At 34.2% G+C, this 12,502-nt stretch overlaps 1 protein-coding gene across 3 annotated transcripts in view; it reads right to left on the bottom strand.

Annotated features, from left to right (window-relative positions):
- Nucleotides 1-12,502, bottom strand: part of LOC111058539 — a 226,346-nt gene that overhangs the window by 35,985 nt on the left and 177,859 nt on the right. For all 3 annotated transcript variants that reach the window (XM_039432285.1, XM_039432286.1, XM_039432287.1), the window contains one exon: nucleotides 7,705-7,866. In XM_039432285.1, coding sequence (XP_039288219.1) covers nucleotides 7,705-7,866 — 162 coding nt within the window. The remainder of the gene's footprint in view (nucleotides 1-7,704; nucleotides 7,867-12,502) is intronic.

The raw sequence follows: 12,502 nt of genomic DNA, 5'->3' as shown, positions 1-12,502 counted from the left end.
CAAAATAATAATGAAGGGAATGACTGAGGGAAGGAATGCGCGGGCCAGGTCAAGACTGGAGTACATAGAACAACTGAAGAAGGATCTGAGATGTGTCAACTACAGTGGCCTCACAAGGATTGCATATGACAGAGAGGCATGGAGAGTTGCTGCCAACCAGCCCAACGGCAGTTAACCAGAGAAGAAGAAAGTCAGTTGCCTATGAAAATAGAAAGTTAGTGACAATGCAAATTGAAAATATAACTGAACTCTAATTCCAGTGTTTTGAGCGAATATGACTACCGTACTGTTTCCTAGGATCCAATTTCGTCTCTACTCTCCTATGAAAATATTTGGATTTGATTTTTTATAATCTTGAATACATAATTTCAATATACATAACATTTAACACACCATACATAACAAAAGTACAAAACAATCTACAAAAAACTGCAGGCTTCACTACATTATTTATTATTGGATTATGCAGGGTGTACCACGAAAGGTGTAATAGCCGAAGACCATGGATTCTACATTGAATTTGCAACAAAAAATGTTCAGTAAAATTTTCTTATATCGACCTTAGTTTTCGAGATAATATAGATTTTTCGATATTTTTGAAAAACGTTAATAACTAGAAAACTATCAGTCAAAATCTAATTCCAAGGACATGGTTGGAAAGAGGACGAAATTTACAATAAGATTCATTGTTAAGATTCATAATTTGTTCCTTTGTTTGACGTTTTTAAACTTTTTATGAGCGTTCTAAGTTGAAAAAATACATTCCTCGAGTTGAAAGCCAAATTTCAAACAGTTTGAACACTCATAATAAGTTCAAGAACGTCAAACAAAGGAACAAATTATATGAATCTTATTGGAGATTTCGTCCTCTTTCCAACCATGTCCTTGGAATTAGGCTTTGACTGATAGTTATTGACGTTTTTCAAAAATATCGAAATATCTCGAAAACTAAAGTCGATATTGGAAAATTTTACTGGACATTTGTTGATGCAAATTCAATGTAGAATCTATGGTTTTCGGCTGTTACACCTTTCGTGGGACACTCTGTATTTATCTGAATCATCTCAAAGCCACTATTACTTGTATCTCAACATCTATGTATCCAATTGAACATAGCATGGAAATGTTTCTTTGTAACACTATAAACACTCGTAATTTAATCATACAAAGTTTCCTCTGCGGTATCTTGAGGCACTTACGACTCAAATGTTTTCAGTGTACCCAGTTATCTGTTCCCTGTTTGAGTGCATAGAACTTTCAAAGTAAACTAACAATTTATAACTGTAGTATATAAGGACAGAAGGCGACAAAGACTAGGTGAAGACTAGTGAGCAAGTGGGTGGCGTATACTGCAGTGAGTTATGTAGCCTACTGTATGTAGTTTGCCAGACAGTTGGTGGTAGTCCCATGAAGGGAGTCCCCTTGATGGTGGTCGAGGATGGCCTTGAAATGTTTGATGTAGCACTGAAAGCAAACACCGTTTGTCACCAGCATTTAGGTCAAACTCACCTGGCAACTCAGTTTCCAACGACAATATTAACCAAGCGTCTACTGCATACTGTAGGGGATTGGTTTCCTTATTACAGTTACAGTTTCCTTGTTTCCTTAGCTCTAAGAGATCAAAGACCATAAGATCCTCAAGTAACAAACTTGTTTGAATTTGGAAATTATGTCGCTGGAAATATGGAAAATTTGGCTCAGTTTAATGAACTCTAGGATATTTAGTTTCAAATCATTTTTGAAACCGGAGATTCTGCCATTCCACATGAATGCCCATGGAAACTCATTGATTGGGAGTATTGGTTTAATGGGAAACGGGAGCACCCCAGTCAATATTGAAAGTTGCAAATTGGCAATAGAAGTGACAGATACTCTCGTGCTCATCGACACTCCCAAAGTCTACTTGAACATGAAGGGTAGCTGTTGAGCAATTATTATACTGAGGTCCGCTTTCTAAGGCATTCAGTAAAATGTAATAGAATTATTAAATATATAAGTTTAATGATCTATTAGTTTGGAATTATACTGAGGTCCGGTTTCTAGGACATTCAGTGAAATCTAATGGAATTATTAAATATATCCAAGTTTAATGGTGTATTAGATTCAATAAGTGTACAAGAAACCGGGCTCAAGTATCATGAGTATACTAGCACTTGATTGATCGACGTTTTGTGAAGTGGTAGTAGATCTCTCAGTCGAGTTGTGTTAGCAAAGACCAACATTTTTTTGGAGAGTGGCGGCGTGAGATTAGACTGTTTCAGAAATCAGTATTACCAATACCTACTATTACTTCTAAGTAATTGTAGGTATTGGTAATACACTGGTTATAGATGACAGAGAATTTTTTATATAGATTCTTATAAAAAATAGTATACTCTACAGATGAAAATTCAATAATACAGAGAACTGCGTTTTCCATGTAATAGTAATGGTGTAGAGACACTTTAATGTGATACTATTGTATACCCAGTGAATGACAGAGGGATGCCTATTTGATCCTAATTAACATTAGGTTGTGGGAGGCTGTTGGATAATACGGTTTGGGATAGGTACATCAGTGAGGTCAAATTATACTAATGGATTGGGGTCTACCGGACACGTACAGCCCAGTCACAAATTATGGGATAATGGAGCAATAATGGTGGTCTGTAATAACCCATATATCGTACAGTTATCTTTCAGTTTAGTAATAGGTACAGACGTAGGGGTGCTGACTGAATGCATTGGATGTTGAAGCTTGTTGTTGAAGGATCGAGGAAAAGCGAGATAAAATATCTCTGGGAAATTACATACATGTCAGTGAGCCAGTGTCATGTTAGAAGAAATTCCAGCGGAGTTGTGTTAGTGTCAGTTCAAATTAAAAATGAACTGTGGAATAAAGTGGAAGGCAATGCTATTGACAAGTGAATGAGGTTTCAAGTATTGATTGAAGCCTATTTGATGTCTTAAAAAGAAGTTTATCTTTATTCCTCAATATTACTGAATGAGCTGAACGAAATAATAATTAGATTGAGATTGATTTACATTCCTCTAACGCATATATATTCCTCTAACATGTTAATGAGAATGTTGAACAAAATACAAATTGATAATAATTATATCAATCAATATTGAGTCAAGCCGCATGCCAAACTGATATTGTCCTTAAATGTGAAGCCTACAGTAATAATTATTAATGTATATAGAAGTATATTTTTCAGGAAAATGCTTAAATTTATTGACTTAACTCTACACCCCATGTGAATAAAGCTGCTAGCAAGAGTAGTTTAGAACGAAAACATTCATCGTGGGATAGCACTTTCAAATGAACTGTAAATCAGTATTGGATAAATAATCTCACAATATTATATGACAACATGGAGATGTGGTAGGTGTTACCATGAAACCTGGTTTCCAATGGTATTGACAACATCAACGTCTCATTCGTTCAATTATGTAGAAATACTAAAATACCACAAGATCTCATACTATACAATCAAATTTTCTATGTTTTATGATGGGTTATTTTAAAAAATATATTTTTTTCTTTCCTCTAAATATCACACATCTAAAAAACTTTCTCACACGCTAACAAATATGATCCAGTTTTTACACTTCAAAGGAGTCTGCACTTGGTTACTTCTCTGAAAAATTTCTGTACACTTCATTTACTCTTTCCAAAGAAGTTTAAATTCAATAGCGGTCTGCTTTCCCCGATCAAAGGCAGAATTATAATCACAGTTCTCACAGAGCAGAGTATGTGAAGAAAACTTCGTCCTTGAAGCTTTCTCACTCACTCCTTCTGACTATAGCTCGCTCTCTATCTTCCTCTCACTTTCTATCCCATTATTTTCTCTCTCCGTCCCCTTCTCTCATTTCCTCCCTGTCTGTCTTGCTAACTCTGTAATTCATTGAATATCTCACACTCATACACAATATTTTCTCTCTCAATCTCTCAATATTGTCTTTTTCTCTCTTCTGTTTGCTCTCTCTATCTGTGAGGTTTGGTCAATGAGAAGAGAAGCTATTAAAGGGGAAGCTTCCATCGGTAAGTAAAGAGACCACATCGTTTCAGTAGCATTGGAGCTTATGAAATTACTCGGGGAGAAAGCAACCATCACGAGCCTTGAGTATTTTTACGCTCTCCTCAAAGAGTGTCGTGGTCTCATATCTGTTGAATCAAACTAGATACCGCTATTCATAAAGGCACAGCAAAATTACATAAACTCACTCTTTTATAGCCCATTCACTTGAAAAGACCACAAGATTCTCTTTTACGATACAGTGAAGTCAAATTCACTGAAATGGATAATTCCTAAACCTAGTAGAAGCTTAGAAGGGAAGATTTGAAGTGGATAGTTTCAAAAATTGAAAAAATCTTCAAAGAAGACAGTGTTTGTAGGGAGAACCCTGCTTTTTACTTTTCATTCAAAATACAACTATCTCACTATTGAAATAATGCTTATTTATGTACAGTGTGAGTGTATTGAAAAATGTTTGTACAGAGAACCATATTATTCGTATTCAGAAAATGAAGAATATGAATTGATGTATTGGAAAGCTCAGTACTTCAAATTCCCGATCAAAGACATTTCCATAAAATGCAGTATTCTTTGCTACTACAATGTAAAGTTAAAACATCAAACATATATAGGAACTTGATTCAAATTCCAAGCTTAAAACAGTTGAAACTTAAAAGCAAGATATACCAATTCCACCCACGCAGAACGATCCATCAAATGATGGAGTGGAGTTTATTCGCAAGGGTAATTCGATTCAGTTTGTGTACGTTTCGCTCCACCTACACGACGAGTGTCCTGAATGTGGCTAGCATCACAGAATATACCTGTGATAGTGTTCAAGAGCAATCGGGCCCGAAACCCATACATACTAAAACTATATACAATTATTCTATATATAAACGCAGTAGCAGTAGTTGACTGAGTTCTGGTTTGATCAACGCAACTCGCTGAAGAGAGCGCCGTGCTCCACTTCTCAACGCTATAGAATGCGCGAAGCGTTTGTTTGTGCAAGCTCAGCAAATTCGTTTAAATGCAAAGCTGTCGCTGGCAACGCTTGGAGATGAATATGACCCGACTTTCGAGAGGAAACGAACGGCACCCAGGTTGCAATAACATTCGAGTGACAAAGTCATAATACCATTCATGCTCTGCAAAGAAGATCAATCATCAGACGCTCTAAGAAATAACACGTGGCTGGCTGCAAATGTATTTATTTTGAGGGGATTCGGAATACAGATTGAAATACTCACTATTTCCGGTTCCAGGTTTGAATCCAGAGTCAATCCGTGACAAGCATTTGTTCATGTGTTGAGTTAATCCGTTTCAGAAATATTCTATTTTTGTAAAAAAAGATAGTGTGTTCGAAACTTTACGTTCTCCTATTTCCAAAATCAATTATAGACCAAAGAAAGGTTCATAACTCAATAAAGAACGTTCAATCTAGTGAAGAATGAATTTGATTGGATTTTATTTCAACTACTATAAAATCAAACAATCTTAGCAACATAGTGAATGCATAGCCTACGCGAGTGTGCGAGTTGTGTCGTATTTACAAAGTAAGTTTCTAGTTCAGATCGTGTGAATATATTATTTGATAAAATAAGATTTAATGATTGAATAAATAATAATTTCATTCAACTTTACTTATCTTAACTCATGTAACTGTATTGTGACTTTTGCCCTTTGCAGTGTATTACAAGCTCATTCGCAATTAAAGTCACCCTACCTTATTTATAATAAGGTATATACCATGCTACCATACTACGGAGAACAAATTCAAACGAATTCATAACTCGAATTGAGTTGTCTTAAATGATGAATCACATCGAAATATTGCAAGTATTAATCAAAATTCCAAAAATTACCTTCATGACAATAGTATAATGGAGAAATCTAGACTTTGAGCCATCTATAAATTCATTCGTATTTGTTACTGTGATCATTACCGGAATTATACCAGTATTCAACAAAATCCAATTTCCAATCGTAATTTTAAAATCTTGACCCTCGTTCGAACGAGAAATTGAATCAGTTCGAACGTGAAGACCACACAGGACGATAGAATGGGAGAATGAAACGCAAGATGTGCAGGCAGGATACAGTAACTATTCGAGTAAATAATGGAAGTTTTCAAGCCTTTCGACCCCCAAAGAGCTTACTTTCTGTTATTTGCTCTAGTCTGCTTCGAGGGCAAGTTATGAGGCTTCATTAAAAAACAGCGCGGAAAAATTCAAAGTCAGGATTTGGTATCTCCACAATGTTTGGAATTTATTCGACCTTGTTGCCTATATAGTTGCGTTTCAGTGTCTTCAATCTGGACAAGATTTTCCAGGATAATGAATACTAAACAAAAAGGAAACTAGCTTTTCATTACAAAATGTTATGAACCAGCACATAATCTTAATAAGAGGATATATAATAAGAGTAAATTTTCGAAACTATTTTTAGATTTTTAATTGTGTATGGTTTGAAAGCTCACAAATATTTTAAAACTTCTCATTCTTCCGTTGTTCACGATTCGTACTTTTCAACAAAATATTCAAGATTGCCATGATCGGTTTTTATCAGAATATTTTAAAACTTTAATTTTGTGTGACATCATCAATCCCTAGGAAACTATCATTAGTTTCAAGTTAGGTCATTAGAGGTTGATATTGGTGATGGAACCAGAACTATCGTCTGTTAATCGAAAGGCGAGACGACAACATTAAGTTTGTGCTCGAAAAAGTATATTCATTTCATTACATTCATTTATTCCATACCATTAATTTATCTCATTCAGTTCAATGACTTAATCCATTTCAGATTTGTATAAAAATATCGCATTCCTTTTCATGGTTCAAAACATAAATACGGTATAAATATGAAGTGGATGAATCATTATTATCTCATTTCCATTGCCCTGAATACAACAAAATTCAGCATTCGCTTCATATTATTCTTATATCATATTGCTTTATAACAGAAACACTGGCCTTGTTTTTCCGATGGTGCTTTAGAAGTCCTATCATTTTACCGATATATCCAAATGTCGGAGGTGAGTCAAGAGACTGCTCGCTTCACGAGTCTTTGAAAGCTCATCTCAAATTTTTTGCTGGTCTCAAGTAGTAGCCTACACATGCCATTGATCACAAAACGTTTTCAAGAATAAGATCGTGACATATCGCATACCTTCAATTAATTGAAACCAAGACTGTAATATTTCATATTCAATTGCAAAATTTAATTATTTGTAATATTCAATTTTGTAATAATTCATTTTCAATAACTGATTGAATTTGATTACTAATTTACTCTTCACTTTATCGTGAAATTTGTAGTCAATTCAACAGTCTGTATCAATCTACTTATTTGTATAATTCACTATATCTGTATATTAACTGTTATTTTATTACATAGGTGATAAATACACTATAACATGAGATTTTCAGTTGTTTCAAGGTACTAGGCTCATCATTTCATTCATATTTCCAATATAGTACTGGAGTATAGCAGTGATTATAGCAGTGATGTTCTCCACTCTATTGTTGAATCATCACTCATTAGAATCCTGATAAAAAATAAGTTTTTTAATCTAAAAGTGACGAAAATCTGAAATCAGCGAGGTCGTTGAATTGGAAATTGAAGAGAGATCGAGAATCAGTCTGCAGCTCCTATGTTAAACGTGAATCTAAAAGCAGGACAGGTTAAGCGGAACACTGACCTTCAACGTGTGATGCAAGGGGGAGGTGGCTAAAGGAAGTCCTTTGGCCGCTATTCTCGGCTGCAGCGCCAGTGAGTAATGCCCAGCCAGCCCGAACAGATGACATTTCAGCTCCATGATTCTCAGTCGTGGGTAGCCTCGTATTTGTTCCGAGTAGACGATCTGAAAATTCAATAAAACCTTAATTAAAACTTTCGCTATCAAGTATTAACACGTACAACAATACAGAGCACAGTAGTTGAGAGAATCGCGTAGCTTAATCACATAGTCATGTCGAATAAATAGCAATCAATCATCTATAAACTGCAGTCCGGAAAGTCTATCTTATCTCATTAATCAAGCAAAAATTATTATTCATTTTTTATTTATTTATTCAGTCATAAATGAATTATAATTTGTGCTTGAGTAATGAGATAATTATTCCGAAATGAAAGTTTCCCTAAGAGTACGTGAATTCACTGGACAAAATTCAAAAAAATCACGATTAGAATCAAACTTAGTTATGCCACTCCATCTGATATTATAGCTATATTGATTGAAAAAAAAGTTCTGCATGGTACTCATGTGGGGTTGTCATTTTTCCTTATTTTGAATAGATGCTATGTTGGCAAGTTGATTATGTTGCACAAACCAATCACGTACATGAATGCATCCAGTTGAAATATACCCATGTAGTTTTGTGATGGATAACAAAAAATTCCAATCACAGAACTGAATAATAAGAAAACCCTTTCCACTGAAGAATGAGTGTAATGTATCGTATTAAACCTGGAACCAATCAAATCAATCAATCTTATTATCAAAGTGAATAAAAAAACTCACTACAAAAAACGAGACAAAATAATTCCGTTAGAAAGTCGACATTAGAGTCAGACCCAATTGTGAATAACGTGGCCAGCTCACTAGGACGAATTTTCAAAGAGGAAAAAATAGAGTTTATTTAAAAATCTCAGCTGGAGAAATTAATTGGTCTCGCTGGAAAATGTGTTCACTAATTGTTATTTGAGCCCGCGATGGAGTTGGAATACAAATTGGCTCTCGAAGCGGGCCTGCTGGATGATCAATTGTGATCCCAATCTGCAACCTTATATTATTGGAGCTGGAAAGAACTGTTCAATTTTAAAGCTAATGGTTATTTTTACAAAATTACAGAATTATCACAATGCGTTCCAGTAATAGTTATTGATTTATCAATTTAAAATTCTCAAATGATGATTTGTAAATGCACTTATGTAGTTCTCTGTACACTTATTATGTAGTTCTCTGTACTCCATATTGAGGGTATGACTACTGACTCATTCCAATTTATGCTCCATTGCCATGATTGAAAAGATGGTACGGTAATGGGTTTGACAACTAATGTATGTAGGATATTTTTTCTTGTGAACTGTTTATCAGAAAATATGACTTCATGACAACATTAATGACAAATTGAGTACTATTCCTGTGATATGTATAGCAGAGAAAATCTCAATTCATTAGAAGGGGAGAACATTAGACAAAATAACAAATATACTCGTATTTTGGGCACCACAGTTGTTGAAGACAGTACTGTTATTGTGATACTGAGGCAATCATTTCTTATATTCATTATAGAGGGCTATGGAATTTTTAAGGGCAATAGACTTTTGACAATTTTTAATATGGAAAGTATGTGAGAAAAATTCCAGGAACTCCGTAAATTCTTGAGAAAAATGGCGGATGATGACTGAAAAACCATGTTTTTCACGGTTTTCTCAAAAACGGCTTCAACGATTTTCTTCAAATTTATACCATAGATTCACATATTCATGAGTCCTATCAACTGACATTAGTCTCATTTCTGGGAAAATTGCAGGAGCTCCGTAATATTCTTGAGAAAAATGACAGATAATTACCAAAAAACCATGTTTTTCACGATTTTCTCAAAAATTACTTGACCGATTTTTTCATATTCATACTCTGTATAGTTATTCATCAGCTCTATCAACTGGCATGAGTCTCTTCCTGGGAAACTAATGGTGGGTCCACCCCATCCTTGAGAAATGGACTTTGTAACCTCCTTCTAGTGCATGAGGTAGGTAGGTAGAGCAGTTTATAAAAAGAACACACTCATAGTCGAGATATTTCATCTGTAGAGCAGCTGTTTTGACGACTTTTAAAAAATAATCGAATTTCACAATAAAATTTACACAAAGGGAAAAGTACTCTGAAAACAATTATATATATGATTATACACATACACAGTAGTCTGATTGTAGTTGCAAATATTTTTCCGCCAGTCGTCATTATGTTATTGCCCTAAATTATTCTCGTCTAAGAATGAGGCTTTTTTATTCAGTCATAAATGAATTATAATTTGTGCTTGAGTAATGAGATAATTATTCCGAAATGAAAGTTTCCCTAAGAGTACGTGAATTCACTGGACAAAATTCAAAAAATCACGATTAGAATCAATCTTAGTCATGTCACTCCATCTGATATTATAGCTATATTGATTGAAAAAAAATTTCTGCATGGTACTCATGTGGGGTTGTCATCTTTCCTTATTTTGAATAGATGCTATGTTGGCAAGTTGATTATGTTGCACAAACCAATCACGTACATGAATGAAATATACCCAGTTGAAATATACCCATGTAGTTTTGTGATGGATAACAAAAAATTCCAATCACAGAACTGAATAATAAGAAAACCCTTTCCACTGAAGAATGAGTGTAATGTATCGTATTAAACCTGGAACCAATCAAATCAATCAATCTTATTATCAAAGTGAATAAAAAAAACTCACTACAAAAAACGAGACAAAATAATTCCGTTAGAAAGTCGACATTAGAGTCAGACCCAATTGTGAATAACGTGGCCAGCTCACTAGGACGAATTTTCAATGAGGAAAACTGGAGTTTATTTAAAAATCTCAGCTGGAGAAATTAATTGGTCTCGCTGGAAAATGTGTTCACTAATTGTTATTTGAGCCCGCGTTGGAGTTGGAATACAAATTGGCTCTCGAAGCGGGCCTGCTGGATGATCAATAATTGTGATCCCAATCTGCAACTTTATATTATTGGAGCTGGAAAGAACTGTTCAATTTTAAAGCTAATGGTTATTTTTACAAAATTACAGAATTATCACAATGCGTTCCAGTAATAGTTATTGATTTATCAATTTAAAATTCTCAAATGATTGATTTGTAAATGCACTTATGTAGTTCTCTGTACACTTATTATGTAGTTCTCTGTACTCCATATTGAGGGTATGACTACTGACTCATTTCAATTTATGCTCCATTGCCATGATTGAAAAGATGGTACGGTAATGGGTTTGACAACTAATGTATGTAGGATATTTTTTCTTGTGAACTGTTTATCAGAAAATATGACTTCATGACAACATTAATGACAAATTGAGTACTATTCCTGTGATATGATATATATAGCAGAGAAAATCTCAATTCATTAGAAGGGGAGAACATTAGACAAAATAACAAATATACTCGTATTTTGGGCACCACAGTTGTTGAAGACAGTACTGTTATTGTGATACTGAGGCAATCATTTCTTATATTCATTATAGAGGGCTATGGAATTTTTAAGGGCAATAGACTTTTGACAATTTTTAATATGGAAAGTATGTGAGAAAGTTTACAAATTTAATGATACATTCATAGAAAATGATCAATTGATGATGATGTATTTTCTAGAAGAAAAAATGATAGAAAACTGTACCTACAGTAACTTTTTCTTCCATATCGATGTATGAAGCTCAAGATTTCTGCTCAAACTATTAACTAAATTGAATGCGATGACATTCCTTGTTAGAAGTGAACTCGCTTACAAACTCCTCTCTTTCTCAATTTCTCTCTCTTTCATCCTTTTTCACTTTTTGCACCCTTCATTTCTTACTTTTTTATCCTCCACCAGCCTATTACAGTCATTGGAAACCATAGTTGGTTTGGCATTTTCCCTCTTTTACTTCTATTCAGCATACCCCACCATGAACCCTGTTTTCTGTACTGTATTTGAAATTTGTATTATCATTGTATTCAATCTTCTATGTTTTCTCTCTTGATTGGATTGAATTAATAACCAGGACAACATTACTTGTTTGCATCAAATTTGGCTGCATTTTTTTCCTTTTATTGTATTCGCTGCTCCAATATATTTAGAAATTTCCAATATTTGATGGGTTATTTTTTGGAATAATTGATAATTTAAATTATTTTTAATTGAAAATTATTGATCGTTTTCACATTTACCGATTTCTCACTTACACAATATGGTCTCAATACTAGTCCAGTGTCGTACTGGTAAAAAAAAAAGTTTCAAAACTGGAACAGCTTTCACACTGACTAAAGGTGTCGGTCGGTTATCGGACAGATATCGTGTCGTTGGAAGCATTGCTCCCACTCGTGTCGGCCGACATCGTTCCATCATCGAGAGTTTTGAACATGATCAGCTTGAGGCTTCATTATTTTCCAGTTTTTAGTAGTAGGCTAACGGTACGATTTGTGTTCCATTAGCAAGTTACAAATTTCAAGGAGCAAGTAAAATGAAAATAGATTCAAATATTACATTTTTACTCTATTAATATTATAATGATAGTAGTCAAAGCCCTGCTATGTGCCAACATCAGTATGCCACATAACGTGTCGATACATAAATTATTATAAAACTTCTGCTATACATCCAAATAATAATTTTAATCAGATATTATGGTCAATCATTGATGGAGGAAACACTAGACAACATTAATCGTTGTTGCCTCTGACTAAATTTTAGAACAGTAAAATTGCTATTATTATATTATTTATGCATTTATT

The sequence above is a fragment of the Nilaparvata lugens genome, chromosome 7 (assembly GCF_014356525.2).
Source record: "Nilaparvata lugens isolate BPH chromosome 7, ASM1435652v1, whole genome shotgun sequence".
NCBI lineage: Eukaryota > Metazoa > Arthropoda > Insecta > Hemiptera > Delphacidae > Nilaparvata > Nilaparvata lugens.
This window is presented reverse-complemented; position numbering and strand designations above follow the sequence as displayed.